Source organism: Lonchura striata, chromosome 9 (assembly GCF_050655825.1).
Source record: "Lonchura striata isolate lonStrDom1 chromosome 9, ASM5065582v1, whole genome shotgun sequence".
Taxonomy (NCBI): domain Eukaryota; kingdom Metazoa; phylum Chordata; class Aves; order Passeriformes; family Estrildidae; genus Lonchura; species Lonchura striata.
This window is the reverse complement of record NC_140711.1, coordinates 5,115,991-5,141,793: the sequence shown is the minus strand read 5'-3', so window position 1 is coordinate 5,141,793 and position 25,803 is coordinate 5,115,991. Positions and strand designations below refer to the sequence as shown.

General features: G+C 42.5%; 2 protein-coding genes across 2 annotated transcripts in view; both read right to left on the bottom strand.

The window, feature by feature from the left end:
• The window catches only part of WDR33 (WD repeat domain 33), a 69,409-nt gene extending 51,300 nt beyond the window's left edge, over positions 1-18,109 (bottom strand). Inside the window, exons 1-2 of the mRNA XM_085587556.1 lie at positions 17,972-18,109; positions 1,629-1,852 (exon numbers count right to left, since the gene is read on the bottom strand). Coding sequence (XP_085443682.1) covers positions 1,629-1,832 — 204 coding nt within the window. The 5' untranslated portion in view covers positions 1,833-1,852; positions 17,972-18,109. The remainder of the gene's footprint in view (positions 1-1,628; positions 1,853-17,971) is intronic.
• Positions 18,110-19,499: 1,390 nt separating this feature from the next.
• Positions 19,500-24,053, bottom strand: POLR2D (RNA polymerase II subunit D). Its single transcript, XM_021538027.4, has 4 exons — positions 23,967-24,053; positions 22,248-22,428; positions 21,697-21,792; positions 19,500-20,616 (listed from the first exon to the last, which is right to left on the bottom strand). Exons 1-4 carry the CDS (start codon positions 24,037-24,039, stop codon positions 20,538-20,540), a joined length of 429 nt encoding a protein of 142 aa, XP_021393702.1. The 5' UTR covers positions 24,040-24,053; the 3' UTR covers positions 19,500-20,537.
• Between the last annotated feature and the right edge of the window lie 1,750 nt (positions 24,054-25,803).

The window sequence follows — 25,803 nt, the reverse complement described above, 5'->3', positions numbered from 1 at the left end:
AGACAGAGATCAGATTGGGTTTTTTTGTATGTTGTAACTGTGTTAATAAACACAGTTTTGAGATACTTATTTCAGCCACAGTAAAAAGGGTCCTGGACTTCAAAATTGTTTTTTTTAGAATAGTCCACTACTTATAGAATGCCTTATTGGGCATTCCTAAAACATAAGAATGTGTTAAAAATGTTTGATGTTCAAACAGATCTTAGAAGATAACGGATTAGTTATTATGAAAACCTTCTGTTAACACCTACAAGTTGTAACCATGCACTGGCCAGAGCAGATGGAATTAAATTCATCACATTTTTGCAATGTTGCTCTTGCAGCTCCAACAATGCCACTATTTAGATTTCATTCTATTTCTACCAGGGTAACATCCACTACTCATAGAGTAAATCTTGGATGAGAAAAATATATTTCTTAAATAATGCCATCCCATCAGGTGAGCCAAATAAGCATTTTTACAGAAACATTTATTCAATAAAACCTAATGTTTAAGTTTTTCTCTATTTCTTAATTGTATAGAAATTACTTTCAGAGGCCACACTGCAAGCTGAAGCGTTATTTACTAAAGTGATGAGAAAACATTTCTAGTATCCTTATTTTTGGAGGGAAAGGGGCAATGGTTCATCTTCCATTTTGGGAAATTTCTGTTTCAAAACAAAAATAAGAACGACTACATTATTTATAATCAGTTTATGAAAAGTCAGAACATTACATAAGATATTTAAAAGTTGCATTTTATCTTCAGATACACAACACTTGCAGTTTTATTACCAATGCTCAACCTCCTCTTTTTATAAACAATATAACAAATTTACAAGCATTTGTAATTTTTATTGAAAATGCAGCACTGTGGCAAGCTCATTTCTCTCCCTCTCAGGATTTTTCGTAGAGGTGCATAGAGAGAAATGAAAGAGAAAACAATTTCTATTTCTGCTCCTTGTTTTCCTATGTGGAATGTGTCTGGAGAATTGTTTACCTGGAGTGAATGCTTGATTGGATTCTGGTGAGGATTGTTTGAGCCTGATGGCCAATCCAGCCCACCTGGGGCTGGACTCGAGAGAGAGGGTCACGAGTTGAGTTAGAGTCAGAGAAAGTAGTATGTAGTTTTAGCATCCTCCTTTTATGTAGCATATAAATGTATTTTAACATAGTTATGAAAAAGAAATCATTCAGTGTCGCTGTGGGACACGTGAAAGCACAACACAGACTACCTGCTGCTTGCAAGGTAAAAAAGGGACGTTTATTATCTGACTCTGTCTTTTATACCTTCCCAAAGGTGACATTAGATTGGAGAGTGAAGGGGCCACCTCTCCAAAGACATTGGACAAACCACTAGTACATTAAGTGTTCTCCACTCCCATAAAAGAATGTAAACAATACGTTGTTTACAGAAATTGTGTGGGAAAGTTCTCCAAAGGAATGTAAACTCAGAAGGCTTTAGGAAGTCTTAAGAATCAGGGTGACAATTCAGCCTTCTGAATTGAGTCAGACATCGTCATTTCTTCCCATTAGGTTCACCTGCATTTACAACACAGCATTACATCTCCCAGTATTCCGTATTCCTCTGCGGAAACCGAAACAGGAAGAAGATTTCTAAACAAAAATCAAAAACTCCCTTTACTGACCTCCAAATATTTGATGACAGAAGGGTTGTAGTCTATGGTCTTCCTGTTGACAGCTTTCCTCATGCGCTTGCCGTCGAAGGTGAGCTGCTGCATGGCCTGCTGCTGGGCGAAGTCGGGCCGCTTGTAGAAGAGCTGCCGCGGCGCCTGGTGCTGGAAGCGCGGCATGTGGAAGAAGCGGGGCGGGGAGCCGATCTCCGTGGCCATGGCTGCGTCCTGCCCCGAGGCTGCAGAGGTACAGCACAGCTCAGCACACAGGCACTGCTGCAAGCAAGACTTCTCTACAAATTCATTGCCCGCAAAGCATGAGAAAATCCCACTTCAGCATGCCAAAAGTCCCACTTCAGCATGCCAAAAGTCCCACTTCAGCATCTCCCCTCATTTGGAGTAACAGCTAAGGAAATTACTGTTTCTGTTAAAAAAAAAAAAGTGCAGATTCCTCTGAATAATTATTGGTTTTCCTCCGTGCCACATAACACCAACATCAAAGCAGGTAAATAATTTTGAATTCCGTATTGAAATACATCACTGTTAGGTTTGCGTTATTACGCCTAAACTAAAACTGTGCAGGAAAATAATGTCCTAAGTAAAACAGCATAAATAAATGCAAGAAATGGCAAGAACCTTCAACAGAGGATATTTCAGATTCAGTATAAAAAACAGTAAACACCACATTAATAATAATTTAATTTAGCTATTAAAAGAGAAAAAGTTTTCAAATGTTAACTCAGCATCTTATTCTATGACCTAAAAATAAAATTGCACTTCTTTCACACAGCTTCTTGTAAATGGACCACAGATCACATTCTACCTGTACATGTATTTCCAATTCCATGACTGCAAAATAAATGAATTACACATTTAACAAGGAAATACACCTAAGACTCACTGAGAATGTTAAGAAAATGTGGGGGACAGGGAGAAAATACCAATATTCAGAATTTTTCTGACAGAAGGAAATGAGTGTAATATATCATTTTTCAGTCTAAGAAGTCCTTAAGTGGTGAGATTACAGCAACTTCTTCAGAGCTGAAACTACACTATATGCAGTCTTTAAAGTGTATACTAACTTCAGACTAAGCACTGACACACATGCTGAACCAACAAAAGCTCAAAGTACAATTTGAACATGTTCTCCTCCATATTCTAAACTCACTTTGTAAAAGATTTTAACCAAATGAAACTAGCATTGTTATCAAGAGAATCCAAAAACACCTAGAAACTCTTTTGCACAAAGGGTTAAGTGTTTACACAAAAGCAAAGTACATGTAATAAAAAAAAAGGAAATAGCAGATTCCTTTTTTAAAGACTACATCATCTGCTTGTAAATTGATTAATGTGCTTTCCTATATAGTCAAAATACTTGTATCCTCAATTTGAAAGAGCTGAAAAGTTGTTTCACTGCCAATTTTACAATTTTATCTTGCTATTTTTGATCCCAGTAGTTAAAAAATATTTCCCTTTTTAAGTAGTAAAATAAAGCTAAGATAGAAATGCTGGATAGAAGAGACTGCTTAAAAGCAGCAGAGTTTGATTCTTTTTAAGAGGCTCTTTCTAACCACTAGGAGCAGGCTGTCCTTAAAGTATCAGGCGTTTGTTGGCACAGAGCAGGGAACAGCTCTGCAAACTCAGGGCTTACACTCTCCTTTTCATGCTAAAAGTGTGACAGCTATGGAACAAGCTACCTCCAGCACCCAGCTCCTCTACACAAACAACTCCCACACCAAAGCCATCACAACTATTCTCCACTCAAGACAAACAAGTTCAAACTAAACCAGCACATCTCCATGAGTGGGGTAAGGAAATTTAACACCTCTGGCAGGTGTAGCATCTTATTAGATCAACTTGGTAACTGGAATGAAGGGGGGAAGACAGACAACACCTTGTAAAACCCAAATCTTCATCTGAAAGCTCATATGCCTGGAAGTTGCCCCACTCCAGGCATCCAGGTGGTCTAACCAGACCCCACCATGTGTCTGCTTGCTCCAAAGCACCACTGGAACACACAGCTAGAACATCCAGGTTGCTTGAAAGAAGGTATCCAAACTTCCACACACAGGAATTACTTCAAGACCCCCTAACACCATGTCAAATTCTCTTAAAACTTGGCAGGAGATACCAAACTGTTGCAAAGAAGGTTTCAAGTGTTAAATATCAAAGGTAAAATTTTATTGCTGGGGGTTTATATCAAAAAAGAGAAAGTGGCTTTTTCAAATGAGCAGAACAAGCTGGCATTAAACATACAAGTCCATTAAGTCTCCTAAATGGTAGTTATTTGATAGTCAGAGGAAAAAAAAACCCACAAAAAGCAACAGCACACCACAAGAAGCCCCAGAAACCCAGACGAAATTTCCAGTATTACTCTATCTCAAGTATCAAGTTTGACACTCCCTTATACAATTGAGTGCCCTAAACCAGAGAGAAAAAAGTATTTTTTTCAAAACCATACATCTATACTTGCTAATAGGCAATGCAAAAACAAACATCAAAAACTGAAACCAAGAATGTGGACAAAGATCTATACTGGAGCTTCCAAAAAAATTTCTGACTTTCAAGAAAAAAATTGCAACAACCAAGAAAACATCCCAAAAATCCCTTTTAGGAAAACACTGCAAAGTAGCAAGTTAAGACTTTATTTTCATGTTCCAGGGGAAGAAAAAAATCTGCCAAAGAAATTTTCTGCATTACTATCGTTGGTAAATACAGCACTAGGTGTGATATGGGTCAGTTTGGACTGCAATAGTTTCAGGTGAGTCCAGCCAGTGTCTAGCTTAAATCAGCATAAACAACCTTCCCTTAAGGTGCAATCCGTGTCAGTAAAAAGTAGGACCAAAGCCATAAACGGGTTAAGGACACCTCTTCATGCCTACAGATCCTTCCACACTCAGGATTCTGACAAGACAATAAGTGATACCACAACTACAACAACATGACAGATAAATGAGGAATTTATATTCTGTTTCTTCAACTTCTGAGATCTTTTCATGCCTCTTAGCATGAAAAGACCTCTATCTGCATTACCAGCTCTGAGAAAAGTATTGTTTATCCAGTTGCTTAGGACCATTTTCTTCTAATAATTGCTTCAAACATTGTTTTATCCACATAATACCCTCATCACATCATGTGTGCATATGACCAGTATATAATCTATGGATATGTAAAAAATGTGTGCACATACACATATATTAGGGCATATACACACCAAGTGAAGCTTCCAAACAAAGCAGCTTTAGAAATAAATGGTTTTGGCTCATACTTCTCACATGAAACCAGAGCATTTTTTCTCAAAGACCTCTATTCAAGTCAGAAAAATATACCCATTTAATGGTTATCAGTATCCTACTTGGTCTACTGTTGGAACAAACCAAACGCTCAGCAGGCTCTCCTTAAAATCTTTTTTATTAACTACAATGTCAGAATTCAGCATGTCTATTAGCTAAAGCTCCTTTTGTATTGGCAGTGTGAGCAGAAACATGCAAAGAAATATTAGAGGACATGGCACAATACAGTGTAGTAACATCTGATTTCCTAGTTTAAGCAAAGTACCAACCTTTTTCTTTATTTTAGAGTCCATCAACAGGAGTTTAAATGGAAGAAACCACATTTTCCTTAATTCACACAATTAGAAGCAACAACAAGATTTGTTTCCAACATCTGGCATAAGTCACTTCTCCTTTTATTGTTTCTGGACAGTAATGTTAACAACCAATTGCTTTTTCTTCTAATTCATTATACCCTTATCATAATGTGAACTATTCCATTTTTCCATGCAGCCTTATTAGTTTTTCACTCCCTGTCCCCATGAAGACCCCATTCAAAGCCTGGCACATTTTGAGAAATAAATGAATTTGTGATATAGAGCCTACAGAGCAAGGCCTTCATTCCTCCCTAGTAGTGCCATAAAGGATGACAGGTCTATTAATGCCATCAAGCAATCAGAGGGATGTTACTGGAGAACAGAATTAAAAGTGAAAAAAGTCCCAAAAATCTCACACCCAGAGCAGCATGGAGTAAAGGCAGATGGATTTGGACAGTTTATTTGCTTTTTAAAATGAGCAAAAAGGCGTATACAGTATTAGTCAATTACAGAAAATGGTTACCGCTAATTAATGTACCCAAATAAGGCTAAAAAGGTAATACTGGCATTTAACACAGTAACATAGTTACTTTACTATCTTATTTGGATATGGTTTGCATTAAGTCTTCAAAATTGACAGATTGCAACTTCAATCATGCAACCAAAGCATTTCACACATAATTTCACTAAATCAAAACAAAACAAATTAGGGTACTCAAACCAAACTAAAACCACCAAACTAGTAAAGCTTGGAGAAAGAGAGTCATGGCTTATATTAAATACATCACTACTTATAGGTAGCTCAATAGTACAAGAAAAAAAAACCTGAGTTATGTATAATCTTGACCTATTTCATACAGTTTATGCAAATAATAAAGCTCATCATTAATGAAATAGTTAACTGTACCTAAAACATCCCTGCATATTTAAGAGGTATTTTTAATTGAAGGTGAAGAAACTTGGGTGGAATACAGTGTTATAAACTGAATATGTCATAAGAAAAGTATGTTTCCAAATGGGAGCAAAGAAGATTCTGGTGCAGAGTGCAGGCAGCAGTCACTTTGCAAACCCCACACTGCTCACTAAACACAACACCCCAAAGCTTAGCAGACATTGCCTGAAATGGCTACAGCAGCCAAGGAAAAGGAGTGCTACACATTTCCTACACATACAGTGTATCTGTAGAACCCTACTTTATAAAGCACACACAGGCTCTAAAGCCAGCCCTTTTCCAGTGTAACACAAACAGCGAGAGTTGACAGGAGTTATTTGCACTGCAACAGCTCACAGGAGTTCAAAACACATGGTTTGGGACACTCGGTGAAAAACACAGGAGTGGAGAAAAGCTACCTCAGCTTCCTGAGCCTAAGAATAAGGTAGGAACAACACAGTGCAAAGGCACCTTGCCAAGTCTACTGTTCAATACATCTTTGATTAGCAAAGCACTTTTATATCTACAATGTATAGACAACTATATTACTTTTAAAAATTAAGATGTTCCACTGTCAGTAGTCATCTCTGAGGAAACATCTCTCTGCATTTTTATATTTGTGTATTAAGAAATCTGTAAGTGCATCTGAATAAGCACACCTGTTCAGAAAAACAGTAATATCAAATACAATTTAATGTTATTCCTTTCCCTCTTTTACAAAGTTTCAACTCTTAATATCCACATTCCAAAAGAGTTGCCTGTCTTTTCTCCTTTGGGACATTGTGCATTCCTGCTCTGGACACCAGCAGTGGATCCTTCCATGGCTTCCCCTTCCTAAGGAAAGCACTTTCTTGGTCTCTTCATCCGCCTCTTTCCTTTCCTGGGAATCCTACCTCTTCCCAGTGCAAAAGAATTAAGTGGAAAGACATATTCCAGACATAAATATTAAATTTTTTCCCATCTTCAGCAACCATGTTTTAGAAAACAAAATATATTTAAAAAATTATATATATATATATATATATATATATATATATATATATATATATATATATATATTTAAAAAAACCCAAACATGCATGCACACATACATTTCTCTATTGCACAAAAACAGAGCCTGCCATCCTGGTTAAAGACTGAGAAAAGTGGCAGACAAGTTCTTGAAATCATAAAATTTCCAGGCAGCAGTTTGCACAGAAAAAAAAAAAAGGATTCTTCACTTCTCCAAATCATTAAATTATCGTCCAATATTTTAAACTAAATGAGAGACCCAAAATCATCTCTCTTTTAAAAAGAAAATTAACCTGAGCAGAAGGTTTGTTTTCAGTCAGGGTCTCTCCATCTCCCTTGCTTCACCCACCAATAGGAATGGAACAAGAGAGCTGCAGGTATGCTTAAAACCTGCAAAAGTATCAGAAAATCACATTACCAAAGCTACTGTAAAACCAGCACTAGCAGCAGCAAGCTACTACCACATTTTCCTGAAGATACACTTGAAATCTGCCAAAACTAATTGCCATGTCTGTCAATGAATTAATCTCTCACAGCAGATGAGATGTGGTTTATACTCCATTCAGATGCCACCATTTTTCTAAAGAAAAGATTAATCTTACATTTCCTTCACTGCAAATAAGGCAAATCCACTTAGAAAACACTGACAAAAGCATGGAAAAAAAGCCCCACTATGCCAAATTACAGATGAACTGAAAACAGATTCTGACCAATTTCCCAAATTGTTTTGTGTTTCAATTTCCTACTGCATTGGAAAAACACTTAATCAGATTCACAAAACCAGATTACCCAATGTCTGGATAATTCTACATCTTTGTGAGACAAAAAAAATAAAATAAAAAATCTCAAGTAATTTTGAGTACTTTTCTTATTACATGTAGGCTGTATTATTTTTATTTCAGAACAGATTTGAGACAGATTAAGCTGTTTCATTAGACTATAATGGTATATTTCCCACTGATTATGAGAGAGAATTCGTGTATTAAGCAGGATTATAAAATTAGTTCAAAAACTAGATTCAATAATAGAACTACAAAGTTGCTCAACTTTTTAGTCAAAAGCAGACCTCTAACTGTAGAAAAAAACAGCTGTGTACAGTTCTTGACCTCTGAATATTTTAAAATATTATTTGCACTTTTGAATTATGTAAAGGCACTGCAGCATGCATATTTGTATGCATATCTCAAAAGATTTTCTACAAGGCATACAGATGTGAGCACAAAAAGTTAAAACTTAAAACCAAAACCATTCTTAGAATTTGAGAGACTCCTTAATTATTTACAGGTGCTGGAGATCCATAATACAGCAAATCAATAAACTCAAGGCAAAAATACTGCCCTGTGTTATACAACACTGCTATTATGCAACACCCCTATTCTCTGCAGCAGGCACTTTTTCCCTGGCCTCTACTGCTCTGCTCCCAACACACATCTGCAATCATTCTCTATTGTATTCTATTTGTGAAGCAAACTTTCCTAGAAATGAGGTTTAAATTCTGACTATGCAAATCAAGGGAAAGAATTTAGCAGCTTTCCCCATTCAAATCATTGTGTTCCAACAGAAAATGTAAAAAAATAAAATAAAAAATCTAATTTTTCATTAAAATTGCAGAAATATACTTCAATTAATAATTGTCAAACTCACAATAAACTACCCTGCCCAAAAGGCTCACAGACCTGTTCTTATTTCAAAATACTCCAAAGCTTTCTGCTTTATGCAGTCCAAAATCTACAACACTGGCATGACCAAAAGCCTGAAATGCAGCAGCACTTTTTTCTCCTTTAACTTCAGTTCTGTATTTTCACAATGCCCAGTTTCACCACGAAGATCAAACCTCTGGATTTTCCACAGAACACATACATATCCACACACTATATAGACTGTAAAAGGACAGAACGTGCAACATAGCCAAATGGGATTATGTTGATGCAGTTTTGGATTTAAAGGGTTTATTTATTCCCTGCAGGAAAAGGAGTGTTGATATTTAATAGACAAAAAGGGCCTACACCTTTAAATTTCACATAAAAACACACGATGTTCAAGAACTTCTGAAACAGGAGAGCAAACTTACAAATGGAGTTACCTAAAATCCCAAGGGAGAGCACCTGCAAACAGCCAGTCTGGAGGTCTTTGTTACAGAGAGAAAAGCTTCAACAGTTGTGCCTGCTTAGGTACATGTAAGTTACAGACATTTTAACACCTTCTTTAAATGCTTTCTTCAAATTTTGGATTTCTAGTACCCAACAAATACCCCATCATAATCAAATCACAAACATTTCATTATTTTATGTTCAAGCTGAACACTTGACTCATTTCAGAGCAGACATATTTACAGGAGATAATGTGTTTATATACATTATAAAAAAAACCTCAAAATACTTCACAGGACTCAGCTGCTGCTTTACCTCTCTGGCTATAGTACAGAAAACTGCTTTCATGAGTGCCACAGCCTGGAATCACTGCCTTTCTGCACCTCACAGAAGCAACTTCTGTGAGCTAAAGTTTCTTGAGCTGTACTTCAAAACAAACAGGAAAGCAGCCACAGCTTGCACCTCAGCTAGAAGATAGACAGGATTTGCTTTGCTGCCATGATTTTACCATTACCAATTGGATACCTTGGTTTTACCTTAAAGTTTATTCACAATATATTTTTAATAGAGCATTTTTCCTCCCTCTAAACTTACTAAATACCTCTTTATTTCAACTGCTGCTTAGTATTTATCAAGAGGGGCATTATAACCTAAACTGTCCTTTATTGTGAGTCCCTGTGATAACAGAAATTCATCTTACCTACTGAAGACTCACAGCTTGGTTTTCATGCTGAAGTGATTACTGATGCTGCCTTACCTTAGAGCTGCTACTTTGTCAGAAACAAAACTTTAGGAATGATGTTTAAAACACATAAACGTGACGTGACAGAGACTAAAAAAAATTATATATGAAAAGCAGTTTAAAAGAAGAAAACAAGGATTAGGATCCTTGCTAATCTTAAATATCAAGACCCTCTTCAGCTGGTTATAATATCAAAACTCAGTGAACAAAAGCCACAGCAGAATCTGTGTGAATGCTCCTCCCAGTTTCACTGAAGATGCAGCTGGCCTTCCTGGTGAGAACGTTGCTGTTTGCTGTTCTCTTGGCACGGACAGCTCTCGGGGCTGCTCTGTGAGCAGCCACTCGTTCTGCAGCTGCCACAAGCCAGCGGGCTCTGCCTGCCACGGAGAGCTCTGCAGGGCTCCCTGCTCATCTCCAGGTGCTCATGGGGAGCCATTCCTCAAGTCCCTCTTGGCTCAAGTACTACTGCAGGTACATAACGGGATGGACAGGGACAGACACGAGAGGAGGAGAAGGAGTGACAAGAAATTCTCCAAAGAAGTTCTTCAGAGGACTTTATTATCAGTGGAAGGGAAAAGGACTAGAAGGACTATGGCTGTTTGTAGGGCAAAACTGAAATAGGAAACACAGCAAATTGTCTTTTCTTCAGGAACAACATCCTGAAATTCTGATGATTAAAAAAATAAAGTTGATATAACCTAGCAACAGTTTCCTTTTCCTCAGTCACACTATGCAACAGAAACATACATTTTAATATAATAAACACAGCTGAGTATCTGAGACCCAAAGAGTTGCAAATTCAATGCTGAAAAGACACCTAAGCCTTTTTAGTACCTGGGAAAAATAGTAAAATCTGGGAATTAGTAAGAGTTACATGTTACAAAGATTTACTTTTCACAACCTTTATCTGTTAAGTGATTACCAAACATACCCAGAACTCTTGCAACATTTGCTTTTACACAGAAGAGAAGCTGCTAACATTGACAGAATTAAGAAAATCTTTACTTCATGACCCCAGGAATGCTCACTCCCTGCCCCCTTCTCCCCCCTTTAATGTTACTCAGGCCCATCTTCTGACAAAGCAATGTCATTTGCCATGCCAGCTTCTGGGCCAAATAAAGGCAAAATAATGCCTTAATCTTCTATAATTACACAATTGAAGTCTGGAAGAGGTACCAGGGGGCAAGATGACAGTGCTATCATGTGTGATCATGTGAAAAAGTGTCTTTTTATGCTGAGAAGTGTAAGAAGGTTAAAAAAAAAAACAAAAAAAACAACTAAAAGCAATGTTTTTCAGCAGTTATGAACTGTATTTCAAAGATCCTTTTCCTCCTTCTCTCTCCAGAAGAGATTTTATATCTCAGTAGAAACTCCAAGATAAAAGAACTTTTTATTTTGCTGCATATTTTAATGTTAAAATCTATTTATCACCAGTGTCCATACCCTAAACTGCATCCAGAGATGAAGACTTTGTGCAACCCATCTTCTGGGCACCTCAAGGTTATTTTCACACCTTATGTATTCAAGGTAAGGAAATAAGAGACTAATCAACCCTACATCCACACTGCAGAATAAATGGCACACAATATACTACCCTACAATGTTCTCATTACAATATCCAAGAGGTTTTTAAGGGATTTTTTATTCTCTTATCATAAAAAGATGTAGCAGATGCACACATACTTATCCAAGACAGAAATTTGTTATCTGCCCCAACAGCAGAGTAGCTAAATTAGCAACTACATTTACAGCAAAATATGTAAATTAATACCTACAGTTGTTATGCCTAGACTTAGCTGATTAAGAGACACCATTAAGCAAAAGTAGTAGAATTGCAGCAAAAAATTAAAACATTACTCAGTCACACAATGCTGCTAAACAAGGCTGATGAACCCTGCTAATTATCAGTGCTCCCCATTTTTGTTTTACTGTTGAAACCAAAGACTTAAAAATGAACAAAAAAACCCCAACAAATCTGATCAAACACCTGCTACATCAAGAAAACAATCAAAGAAAATGGCACTTAGACAACTATTTTGATTAAATAAAGTTCTGACTACAGATTATTCATGTGAAGATCTTCAGAACTGTAGCTTCTCACTATCTGCTTCAGTTAAGATTTGAAAGTCTAGCATATATACAAACTATTCTTTTGCCACAGTATGGTGTGGAAGATTAATGCATTAACCCCTGTTTGCTGGTGGTTAGGCTAGAGACTCTTCAATCCCATGAGGAACAAACTTCCAGTAGGAAAAAAGAAACCTTGTTGTTTATTGTAGCTTCAAGCTCCCAGTGTAAAAAATTATAAATATCACTTGAGCAGTCCTATTTTCAAACATAACCAACCTAGATATTTCTCCTATAACAAGAAACTTTCAATACTAGAACACTTTCTAAACTGATGGGTGATGTATAGACATCTCATACAACCGAAAATGAATTAAAAATGCACTTTTTTTTAACTGGAATCACAGAGCCAGTTTGTTCCAGGAATATGTTTTCTGATCTTCGCTTGTGGATTATGAGCTAAGCAAATGCCTATATATGGTTATGTAAATATATGTATAGATATATATACACAAATTGCTAAAAAAACCACTTTTAAATTCTTTACATTTACTAAATTCTTCAGTAAACAACCTTTTTACCGTTTAGTAGAGTTCAATAAAAGCACATTATCACCTTCTGCAGCAATAAATTTCTCAGGAAAGTCAAGCTCACACAAAGCATTCCAAGGAGAAAGGGTTCAATGTCAGATTCTCCTCAAACACAAAAGTCATCCATCTCCCCATGAGAATGACAATTCAGTAGAAGAGCACATCACCAGAGAGCTTCAGTTTCCAAAGGTGGAGTTCTCCAAAAGTTCTCTAAAGTCCCTCAGCATTTCTTTCCTAATTCCTATGTCCTGCTTTTAGAATATCAGGAAGTTTTCCTGTCAAAAGCAGCATTTTCATCACCAGTTCTAGGTCAGTATTTTCATCTTACTACACAGAAAGCTTGGCAGCTGTGGCTTATATTAGTCAGGATTCTACAAAGATATTACTAGAAATAGCTACTTCATTTAGGCTTAGATTTGCTAAGGAGACCAAAATATTTGCATCCATCCATAGAAAAAGATGCAAAATATGGTTTGATGACTGATTCTAGCATGACTTTAGCTTCAAACTCTGTAATTGAGAAACAGTGCAAACATTGCAGAATAAACATACTCATTCAGTCTGCACTCCTCCTCCCTGCAATTCTGCACAATCCCCAACTTTTCTTGTGGTAGAACCGTAACATTTCCCCAGTCTCTGCAATGGTTTGCTCACAAACATGGCCCAACAGGAAGAAATTTTCAAAGGTAGGCAGTGATTTTTACTGGGATGGGGGAAGGAGGACAAGAGTAGGTTGGTTGCTTGTGACCACACAAGGCAAGTGCAGCCATAGCTACTGAGGGAACTTCAGCACCGAATTGCTGAGCTGACCCAAATCCAAACTAAAAGTGCTGAGGCCAAAACCAAAGCAGCCCTGGCTTGAGCCCAAGTGTGTGCTCCCTCCATTACCCCTCCTTCAAGCCAACATAAACATCTGATGACCACACTGGCCATGCACCTAAAAAGCTGCTCAGTGTTATGAGACCATTTTCACTAACACTGGACAAAACTCAGAGCAGCCTGTCAGGCAGCTGACTACTGAGAATTCCAGGGAATAACTCCACTGACCCGGGAGGAAGAGCAAAGGATCAGAAGCAGGACGAGCAGGCATTACCACTGAGCAATTCCATCCCAGATTACTGCACAGCTCCACAGCCCTCAGGCTGTAAATCCAGCACTTCCATTAGCTGGAGCTGTGCTGCTGCTTAACCAGCTCCAGGTGCAGCTCCTGTCAAACCCAAAACTGCAGATGAATACTCCTATGCCCACAATAAATAAAACATAAGTCACTGTGCTGCCAAAACTGCACCATGAACACAAAACTATACCAAACACAAACTGCTAAAGACTCCTTATCCAGTCTCTGGCCTCTTTCAAAAGACAAATTAACATATTATTTTCTACAATCTTTCTTTTGGATTTGGGATAATCATTTAAAGGAATCCTAAAATGCTTAAGCTGCAGAAACATGGATTAATTCATGTACCCCTCTGCTCATACTGATTTACATAAAACATTATTATAAAGAACTGATCAGTGTCAACAAATCTATAGTTCTAGTGGCAAAACTACTTTTGGCCTATCCCACCAGACTGCTGAACTTCATGGCACTCTCTTTTGGGTAATGTCACAGGTGAGTGACTGAATTCCAAGCTTTGTGACCAACAACTTCAGATCCAAACTTGGTACTGCAGACACAACCATAGTTTTAGGGATATATTTTGAGCTGATTTGTCGGATCAGACCAGTGCACACTGCCTCCCAGCAGGCTCACCATCACCCAGTGCAGCCAGGTCAGAGCTATGGCAGAGACAGGGATTTGCCATCACCTCCTCTTTCCCACCTCACTGGTTCCAGAACCAGTGTTTAACATCCAGGCCAAAACAGAAATGTGAGCCAGACTAAACAAAATATCTGATTTCTGCTCACAGAAACGGTCCCCCTGTACAGCCGCCTGCACTGCTGCATTAACTTCTGGACAGGCAGAAGAATATTAATATTTTGATGATTTAAAATTATAGATTAAATAAAATGTATAACTACACTGATATTTTCAAAGCTTCAAAAGTTAATAAATTTATTTTTTTGAACCAATATACTGTATTATACTGAAGACTGATTAAATAGCACCAAAGAGCTCATGTGGCATGTTATTGTTCTTTGCATCTAAATCAACTAACAAAGTAAACAGAAAATTTAAAGTGCTCAGATTTAACAACAGTGTATGGGAAAAAATCCTATTAAAATGAAAAATGAAGTTGAATATAAAGTTCTCTTTTACTGATAGAAAAAAAAAATGTATCAGGGTCACTTGGTGCAATATCAAAGAGGAAGAAATGTTTTAATTTGTGCCTAAAGAATGTGAAAAATTGCTCATACTTTTTTTATGTTCTATTTATATGTGTAAGAACACTGATATGTAATTGTTTGGAACAACACAAGCTTTATCAGGGTTAGACAGTGACATTGACTACTGTAGAGAGCCTCTCCTTGTACTGGTAGGGAAAATGTGAAATAAGCCCCAATTAGTGAAAGTGCTCAGAACAGCAGGCCAGCTTTGGTGTGAGGTAGAGCAGGATCAGTTAAGTGAGTCCCCTGGTCTCCAGGATCCCTCCCCACACAGACTGAGCTCCTGATCACTGCACAGCCCCAGGCAGGAGTGGAACCACTGCAAACTCACTGCCTCGACAGCAAACTGGCAGCAAAAGTGCCATGAGCACACAGAGGAAGCTTTCCTGCTAAACACACACTTCAATCCCCATTCAGGTTTCACAACAGCATGACTGGGACACCCAGCCCGAGTGTGGAGAGCAGGTTGAACCAGAAGTGGCATTATGAAATACTGAATAACTTTTTTAAATACTAGTGAGCAAGAACAGATTGCTGGGAAGTTTAGCACCATCTGGGAAATTGGTGACCATGGATGCTCCAAAGTAAAGTGAAATTACTAGCAAAACACAAACCAAAACCAGTTAGCTACCAAAGACTCTACTTTTCTGCTCTTACCTTCAGATATTTTCTATGAGAAGCAAAACCCAAAGTTATCTTAAAGTTTTAATCTTTTGAAAGACCCTTGGCACATCTCCTCCCCCAGCACCATGCTCTAACAATGTTCAGTTTCTGTAGTAACCCCACCAACCAGGCCTGCATACCTGTATTTTTACTTTTGTTAACATAACAACCCAGTATCAGGAATGTAAACATGGCAAATAAAGAACAAATTTTGTAAAATTCACAAACACACTGCAGATAGCTACCAGCTTGTTTTCACAAGTAGTTTTCTAAATTATAACCTCTATCTGAGCAAGGCCAAAATTGTTTTCATTTCCAGTGTTACTGAACCAAGTCTTGAAATTCCATAGATACCTGCCTAGCAGATGCATAAAATACTTTGCATGGAATAATCCCAGTACAGATTTAAACTGTATTCCTTCCATAGGTCTACTCAGCCCAATGCCTTCTCCATGACTATTTTGTTCAGGCGAGTCAGAAGACTCCTCTGCTAGGGATGGGAACAAAACAGGAGACTCCTTACCCCCTCCTCAGACCAAGGTCTCTCTACTGCAGCAAAAGGAGGCATTCCTAGTATCTCTATCTCAAGCACAGTTTAAGATTATTAGACTTTTAATTCCTGTGCTATCACAAAGACAAAACTGATGAGACATGTTCAATTCCAACAGTCCAATATTTACTGCTAAAGGGTTCAGTGGAGGACCAACACTTCAGACAACAGGGAATGGCTGTCACTGTTTGCAGTGACTGATATTTAAATCAAAATGTTTTAGCAGCTCTATGAGTAGTTACTCACACCTAACATTCTCTGCAGCTCTAAGGGTTTTTTCTCCCTCCAATCTTTCAGCACTTTATTTTTAGTATCTACACTTTCAGATCTTCTCACTAGAACTATTACAACACAACTGAACAAGGTGTTAAGAATCAGATTTTTTAAACACATTTAATAATTATATATTCTTACAGTAAGATGATGGGAGAATATTGCAGCAAATCACTGAGAAGTAAATATCAGTTTACTTGAAAAAGAACTTGGGAGCCCTGAAGTCTTTTGGCACAACACTTTTTGCACACTATAAACTGACACACAGTATTGCCTCTCTTAAAGGAAGGACAGAGCATAAGGTAAGCATAAAAGTTGGAGCATTGAGTTAAGCAAAAAGGAATGAAAATATGCTGCAAGACGGAAGAGGGATTACTGCCTACGTAGAAAAACAGATTCCCAAATAGTACCCACAAACTGTAAGCAAGGATGTAATGAGGCAAAGACTTGTAGAGCACAGAACTACTTACCTATGACAACTTTGTCAGACAGATGTGTTCAAGCAACTACTAATATTAAAAAACACTACATCTGAGAGTATACAACTATTTACTCATAACAAAGACGATAACAATCAGCACGAGAGAAATAACATACACCTCTAAGGAGGCAGGAAGTTTAGTGAGCTCTCTCCAAGGGAAAATCACTGAGCTATTTTTTTCAAGTTGAACTCGTCCCTTGGGTTTGCTTCCCGTGCACAGGCTGATGAGTCCCAGTCAGTGGAATGTGACACCACGCGATCACCAGTCCCTCCACCGTGCCAGCAGAAGGGTCTGCTGCACAGGGCTGTGCGTTATTGCATCGCAGGGAACATACTCCAACAACAGTGGTGTTCCACAGCTTTATACAGTACACAACGTGAGCAACAGCCCTCTCGGGATCCGTAGGAAAATAGAAAATAATACTTTCCCATTCTTCTACCAAAGCTTTTTAGTCCTACAGAACTAAGACCGTTCTTTACTGGCAAATGTAGTTATCTCAACTGGCATCTGAGAAGCTTAATTTTAACCTAACGTAGTACTCTATGTCTGTGGCCTCTTCTCTCTCCTTAAACCAGAGGATTACCCATGTAAAGAACCACATAAGTAAAAAATTCGCGGTATCTAACACGGTTTATAATGGCCAGAACTTCCCAGCCCTATGTTCAAAGCAGCCACAACCCGATCTCCACTCGGATCCAAGGCGGAGGAAAAAATAATACTAAAAAATAATAACATTGAAAGAAGTAGAAAAAGCCAGGACTGAGAGACTCGCACGAAGCCACCGACAGACACCTGTGCACTAAAGAGAGCAGGGGCCCGGCTGTCCGCTCCCAGGCCGGGCCCTCGAGCACACCCCACCACAGGGCGCTAGCTCAGCTCTCGCCGCCGCCCCGGGCGCCCCGGCGCGGGGAGCCCCTGCTCCCGCCGGCGGCCCCCGCCCTGCCCCGGCCGCGCCGCTCCAGGGCCGCGGCCTAAAGATGGCGGAGGGGGCCGCGCTTCCCTGGCTGCTCCCCCGCCCCACCCGACACTGAGCCGCACTCACCGCCCAGTCAGCCTCTCGTACCGGGACTCGGCGGCCCACCAACGCCTCGCCGCCCGCCTCGTCCTCCTGGCTCCGGCAAACTCCGCCGCCGCCGCCTCACGACCCGCGGCCGCCCGCCATCTTCCCTCCGCCTCCCCCGCCAGCAGCGCACGCGCCCCACGCCCGCGCGCACGCGCACTACGTCAGGGCGCGCGGGCGGGGGCGCCGCGCCTCAAGGGCCTCGGGCGGAAACGCGCGTGCGCACTTGAGCTGGGGCGGGGCGCGCGCCGCTTCCGCGAGCCGACCCGGCCGGCGCACCAATCACAGGGCGAGAGTGTGCAGAGCTGCGCGCATGCGCGGAGGGCCCGGCGGGGCCGGCCCGCCTGTGGTGGGGCCTGAGGGAGCGCCCAGGGTCCCTCAGAGCCGCCGGGCCGGGACCTGCTCCGGACACTCCCGGGACCGCCGGGCCAGCGGCTCCAGCGTGCTGTTTATTACACATAACATTGCCAAAGAGGCACTGCCGGCGGCCAGAGCGATAGTTGCTTCCGGGCACAGCCGTGTTGTGCGCTGCTCCGTGATAGTTCTCACGCTCAACAAACGTCCAAGCGCTACAAGACACTCCGCTTGGTGAGGCTCCCAGAAATATCTTTGGAATGGGCTGCCCTGGGAGGTGGTGGAGTCACCGTCTCTGGAGGTGTTTGAGGCAAGGTTGGAGGTGGCACTCAGTGCCGTGCTATAGTTGACATGGTGGTGTCGCTCAGAGGCTGGACTCGATCTCAGAGGTCTTTCCAAAGCTAATCGATTGTGTGATTCCATTCTCCTCTGTCCCCAGTACCGGGCTTCAGAGCACAAGCAAAACCTACTAATCTCAAAACTCATAATAATCTATTTGTGTAGGATAGTGCAAACTCCTGAGATCATTTACAGATCACTAGGTCTGTTACACTCAGGGTGCTCACAAAGGCATCAAGTAGCAAGGGAGTGTAGACAGAGGTGCAGAATGGCTTTTTTCCCTGAATTAGTTGTGATTAAGACCTAAGAGTCTGTGTTTAGATGAAAATGTCTTAAAGCTGCTTAAACAGTAACATTTTACAGAGCAAACCCTGTTCAGCAGGAGCAGCTTCTAGGAAGCATATGCTGTATCCAAAGGGGATGCTAAGCTTTATAAAATAAAGGTTTGCCACCTTGGTTTTTCCTCTTCAGTTAGAATTATTCTGACCCTGGTAAAATTCCTGTGGTTGGTTACAGATGCATGTGTGGTTTATAGGCCTGCAGAAGCCACTGCCAGCCCAGCTCACACACAAATGTCTGAGGTAATGTGTTCCAGGTGAGATGAGCCCAACAGTTGTCACATTCTCAGCCTCTCAGCACAGCAGCAACGTTACATTTCTAGTAATATTTTATTTCCCTTCCTTTTGTAAGATCAGTGAGATTATTGATCACAAATACACAAATTATCTTAAAAGATCTGTCTGTCACTCTCTCCCAACTTTCCTGCAAAATTTTTCTTCTTTCAGGTGGGGTCGTAAAATCGCAAGACTTGAAAGGGCTTGTTTAAGAAGTTTATCCTACACAAAAGAACATTCCTTTCAAATAAAAGCTAACAATCTGTGAATCTCCCAGCAGCTCAGCTCTGATAGCACTGGGTGTGTGATCCCCACAGGCTGCATCAGGAGCCAGCCCTCCACGGTGTCACGTTATTTATGGTTTGGTTTCATCTCAGTATTAGGGCAGTTAGCAACTTAGTTAAGGAGTCCATCCCCCCAGGGGTGGATGCCTGGCTCTGTTAACATTAAAATTATTTGGTTTCTTCACCTTTTTCTTTCTGTAGCAGGATACAGATTGGGTGTCTGCAATCACTTGGCACAGAACAGGGGAGCAGAGAAGCAGATGCTGCCCCAATGCTTTCCCACTGTGATCGTAGGAACACCTCTGATCTGTCCTAAACTGCACTGGGGTTATTAAACTCTTGGAGTCCCCAGATCTCCAGGATCTATTCATTAAAAAGGTCCTCATTAACAAAATCATAATATGTACCTAATATTTATAAAACACACAACTTTAGTTTAAAAATATCTTTTAATTTAGACTAAACAATAATAGAAAAATATGAAGCTGGAAAAATGCACTGTCCCAATCAAACAATAAAACAAACAAAAAACGCCACAGATACTGATGCTGCTCATCACTGAACCTTCTGAGAACCAAGAACAAGATTCTGCATCCTTTAGAAGCTCCTAAAAAACACAAAATCACATCTACATTTCTGGTAAAAACCAAAAGTGTTGAAAATGTACAACCTGGGGAGAGGGATTAGGGAAGAAACATAAATACTTGAGCCACTGGGAAAAGGCCTTTCAGGTTCTTTGCTCTCACAATACAGGGGGTCCTTGTCAACATACACATGGAACAAACCAAAAGGACAATGCTGATCTCCAGTCTGAATGCACCTGTGGCAACACAGCACTGGAGCACCCTGCATCCACAACTGCTCTCACTCAGCTGGGAGCTGGACTGATCCAGAGGGCTGAGAAACAGCCCAGCTCTTCAGGTTTTTCTGTTCAGATAAAGGGGCTGAGGGTTAACCTTAATACTGGAAGCTGCGTTTAGTCTGAATGTCGTCAAGAATCTGTTGTAATTCTTCATCTTCAAACCGGCCCTCCAGGCTGCAAGGTAAGAGCAATAAAGAGACATTAAAGGTTTCAGAAATCATCTCTCTCCCTTGATTTATTTCAGTCATAACTCTCTCCTGTCAGTCTCAACACACTGTGTCACCTACCTGTGACCACTAGGAACCACCTTTGACATCACTTTACAAAGAGTGCTCTAATCCCTATGCACTGCTTCCTCTTTACATGACAAAACTCCTTCTTCCCAGAAATTTCACAACTTGTTTTCAAAAAAGGCAAGGCAGGTGTAAGCAGAACTCTAAATGAAGTCCATGTAGCTGCATGCTCATAAGCCAGTCCATTCTTGCTATGAAATCCTAACATAAAATCATGGAATGGTTTGGGTTGGAAGGGATGTTGAAGATGAACTCATTCCAACCCCCTGCCATGGATAGGGAGGGACACATTGCACTAGACCAAGTTGTTCAGAGCCACATCCAGCCTGGCTTTGGACACTTCCAGGGATGGGGCAGCCACAGCTTCTCTGGGCACCCTGTGCCAGGGCCTCACCACCCTCACAGGGATGAATTTCTCCCCAGTATCTAATCTAAATTTACCCTCAGCTGAGGCCATTCCCTCGTCCTGTCACTACTCTCGTAAAAAGTCTCTTTCCAGGTACTGGGAGCCCACAGTTAGGTCATCCCAAAGCCTTCCCTTTTATATAATGACGAATAAGGAAGAAACTGTAATTCAGATGAATGTTTCATTCCCTCCTCTATCTCAGGCCATGAGGTAACCAAACAAGACATGAAGATGTCTTGATTGGTTGCTGCTCCCCCAACATTATCCACAAAACAGTTCCTCTGCTCCAATAGAAAACACTCCAAGGAACACAAACACAGCCAGCTAAGAACCCCGATTTAAGAGGTTTGCACTTGATCCAGTAAAAGCTCTCAGAAGTGCATTAGGGACATGTACAAAGTGTGTTGCTGTCAGATCAGTGGGTAGGGGAAGAAAGACTAAGACCAAATGTTTTTCCAGCAAGGCAGCTGGATTGAAGAGAGGATACCAGGGCATGGCTGGCTTTAGATCACAGGGAAGGATACAGCAGCCTTTGTACAATATATAGGTGCTTACCTAGGAATCAGAGCTTTTGCTTCCTCAGCTGTCTCAGGACACAAGTTAGCCAAACATGCCAGTTCAAACTTATGGAGCTTCTTCTGCAGCAGTAAGCTGTAAGGAAAGACAACAATTTGATGGAATCACAAGACAGAAACATAAAAGGGCTTAAACCGAGACAAATGCTTATCTTTTTGCACACTGGTTTTGGCACTGAAGTAATTTTTTTTAAAGAAAAAAGACTCATTAAATAAATGCATAGAGTAAAAAACAAAATCCTATCTGCTAACTCCACTTCCCCTGAATTATTCTGCAAAGTCTAGAAAATCCTCCCAATTTAATGCAATCAGCTGTCAGTGAAATACTGAAAACAAAGCAGTCCAGAAGGCTTGACCTGGACAAAGCATAACCTTCCATCAAGAACTTCTTGCCTCATTAGGAAGCCAAAAGACTCAGAATTAAAGAACAAATCACCAACACCACTAAGATGTACTTTTGTAAAGCAGGACCAGCATGAGAGATCCAATTTTCCGACACGGTGTTTGTTCCACCCCGACTTTCCCGCTCACCTGCGCACGCTGGCGATGGTTTCGCGGTTTTTGAAGCGGCTGAAGCGCGCTGTGTAGTTCAAGGTTTTCATGAAGACTTCTGACAGCTCCTGCTCATCCTCCGCGCTCTCGTTCTGCTGCTTGCGGTGCTCGAGCAGCATGTGCACCTCGGAGTTCAGCAGAGTTTCCGCAGTTTCAAATTCTGCAGCACAGATGAGGGAATGACAGCATGGAAAAAAGGGGGATGTGTTTAAATAGGGGAATTGCACAAGTTTGGTGTGTAATTTAGATCTGGGTAATAAAGAAGTGAAAATGTCTTTCATGGACTTGTGTGAGCTCTTTCACTGGGCAGCATTTCATACTGAAAATGCTGATAAAAATTACACTTCAAGTGACAGTCCAAGGTGTTTGTCTTTTTGACCACATGTTTTACACTTGCAGCCCTAACATTCAGATTTTTTTCATATTTGTGCAGTATGTTTTCTTCACTCAATTTTGGCAGAAGTAATGTATGACTTGATACAGAAAAAAGTATTTAGAGCTCTAAAATTCCACAAAATTCAGAAGTGATGCCACAGTCTTCAGAAGTCTCTGAGTTCTTGAATTAAATATGAATGGTGCTGGATGTTTTTAAGAGGGTTTCATTTACTTGACAAGTTAATTGACCTACTGAAACTTTATTATCAGAAAAAAAAAAATTAACCAGTGTTAAAAATTCTCTCCCTTCCTTTAGCCATCTTTGAATTCATTCATCATCACCATAACCACTATATGGATTCCATTAACAAGAATATCTTTCAACATCACAGTGTGAGCTGTTTGAAGCAAAAAGGTCAGAGGCTGCATCCCCGAGTGCCCAGCAGCACTGTTTTATACAAGCAGATACAGGGACTGCTAGAAAGGGGCTGGCAACTTTTATTTTGAATTGAGCAGTAAATCAGCTTGGGCTAAACATGAGATTTTAGCATTTAAAAAACCTGAAAAAATATTCTTTCAGAACTTCCCTATTGTTCATAACTCAACAATGCAGCAATGCAGCACAGTGTCCATCCCCCCCTCCCCCGCCCCCCCCTCCTTTTTTTTCAGGGTGGCTCTGAGGTGTAAATACACTTCTAGATATTATACTGCATTAATTTTCTGGAAAAAAAAAAATACACTCTGGGTCTGGACAGCTGGTTTCCTAACTGCAGCTAATTTTGTATTCACAGATTTCCAGAACATCTTATGTTGGAAGGCACCATAAAAAGCCCATACAGTTCCACCCTTGCCCTGAGCAGGGACATCTTCCACTGTCCCAGGCTGCTCCAAGCCCTGTCCAGCCTGGCCTGGGACATTTCCAGGAATCGGGCAGCCACAGCTTCTCTGGGCACCCTGTGCCAGGGCCTCACCTCCCTCACAGGGAAGAACTCCTGTGTCAACAAACATCACTGAAAAACCTTATATCAAAAACCAACATTTTCTCTACAACCTGGCAGGATTTTAAAAATTATTTTTCAAATACCCTATACACGCCTAGAAGCCCACCTAAGAACCGCCACATCCTAGAAACCATGAGATCCTTAAACATATATAAATCATTTGTTATCCTGATTTTTAACACTGGGGGCTTAGTAGCTGCTGGAGGGGCTTTGAGCAGCGCTCCGGTCCACGGAGCCGCTCGGCGAGGCGCGCACCCTCACAGGCGGCCATTGCCGGCCTCCGACCAGCCGACCCCGCGCTCCTCGCCGGCCCCGCTCGCACCTTTGGGGAAGACGAGCTGCGAGGCGTCCTCCTCCACGTCCGCCGTCCGCGGGTCGCTGCCGCCCGCCGCCATCACCGGAAAGCCACGGCGGAAAGGGCGGCCCCGCCTCACGGCAGGCGGGCGGCTCTCTGGGCGGGGGCGGGCACGGCTCTGCCCGGCTGGGGGCTGAGGGCACTGCCCGGGTGAGGGGCGGGCACGGCTCTGCCCGGCTGGGGGCTGAGGGCACTGCCCGGGTGAGGGGCGGGCACGGCTCTGCCCGGCTGGGGGCTGAGGGCACTGCCCGGGTGAGGGGCGGGCACGGCTCTGCCCGGCTGGGGGCTGAGGGCACTGCCCGGGTGAGGGGCGGGCACGGCTCTGCCCGGGTGAGAGCTGAGGGCACTGCCTGGATAAGGGCTGAGGGCTGTGCCCGGGTGAGGGGCGGGCACGGCTCTGCCCGGGTGAAAGCCGAGGTCCCAGTCCCGGTGGAGGGTGGGAGCTGCTCTACCCGGGTGAAAGCTGAGGTCTCTGTCCCGGTGAGGGGCGGGAACGGCTCTGCCCGGGTGAGAGCTGAGGTCCCAGTCCCGGTGGAGGGCGGGAGCGGCTCTACCCGGGTGAGAGCTGAGGGCACTGCCCGGATAAGGGCTGAGGGCTGTGCCCGGGTGAGGGCACTGTCCCGGTGGAGGGCGGGAGCGGCTCTACCCGGGTGAGAGCTGAGGTCCCTGTCCCGGGTGAGGGGCGGGCACGGCTCTACCCGGGTGAAAGCCGAGGTCCCAGTCCCGGTGGAGGGTGGGAGCGGCTCTACCCGGGTGAAAGCTGAGGTCCCAGTCCCGGTGGAGGGTGGGAGCGGCTCTACCCGGGTGAAAGCTGAGGTCCCTGTCCCGGGTGAGGGGCGGGCACGGCTCTACCCGGGTGAGAGCCGAGGTCCCTGTCCCGGGTGAGGGGCGGGCACGGCTGTACCCGGGTGAGAGCTGAGGTCCCAGTCCCGGTGGAGGGCGGGAGCGGCTCTACCCGGGTGAGAGCCGAGGTCCCAGTCCCGGTGGAGGGCGGGAGCGGCTCTACCCGGGTGAAAGCTGAGGGCACTGCCCGGATAAGGGCTGAGGGCTGTACCCGGGTGAGGGCACTGTCCCGGTGGAGGGCGGGAGCGGCTCTACCCGGGTGAAAGCTGAGGTCCCAGTCCCGGTGGAGGGTGGGCACGGCTCTACCCGGGTGAGAGCCGAGGTCCCAGTCCCGGTGGAGGGTGGGAGCGGCTCTACCCGGGTGAGAGCTGAGGTCCCAGTCCCGGTGGAGGGCGGGAGCGGCTCTCTCCTCCGTGCGGGCTGAGGGCGCGGCTGCTTGTCCCTCTCTGAAGGGCGGCGGCCGGTTCTGTCCTGGGCGCTGCTGAGGATAAAAGAGCTCGGCTGCCGCTGTGGGCACGGAGGAGAAGCAGCGGGAGCAGGGAGGCTGAGTGCCAACTAAACAGCTCTCAGAGGTGTGTTTAAGCTCGCTCAGTAATTAGCTGCTTTTTGAGAGGGAGAGCAGCGGGATGCTGAACGTGGTATGTATGAACAGAGGGCAAACAGCTGCGACAGACCGAGACTGCAAGTCCCTAACAGGAGGGTGTACCCAGGTGGGGTCAGCCTCTTCCCACAGGCGACGACAGGACACAGTATTAAGGTGGGCCAGGGGAGGCTTGTGTTGAATATCATGGATTTCTTCACTGAAAGGATGGTTAGACATTGAAGTGGGCTGCCTAGGGCAGTGGTGGGGTCACCGTCCCTGGAGGTGTTTGAGGAAAGATTGGAGGTGGCGCTCGGTGGATGGTCTAGTTGACATGGTGGTTTTCACTCAAAGGTTGGACTCAATGACCTTAGAGGTCTT

What these genes read in the sequence shown, in the direction of transcription:
- POLR2D (XM_021538027.4), bottom strand. Translation starts at nt 24,039, where the DNA reads ATGGCGGCGGGCGGCAGCGACCCGCGGACGGCGGACGTGGAGGAGGAC. An exon ending in ACCATCGCCAGCGTGCGCAG is followed by an intron (nt 21,793 to 22,247) that starts GTGAGCGGGAAA and finishes CTTTCCTTACAG; the next exon opens with CTTACTGCTGCAGAAGAAGC. An exon ending in GCAAAAGCTCTGATTCCTAG is followed by an intron (nt 20,617 to 21,696) that starts GTAAGCACCTAT and finishes CTTACCTTGCAG; the next exon opens with CCTGGAGGGCCGGTTTGAAG.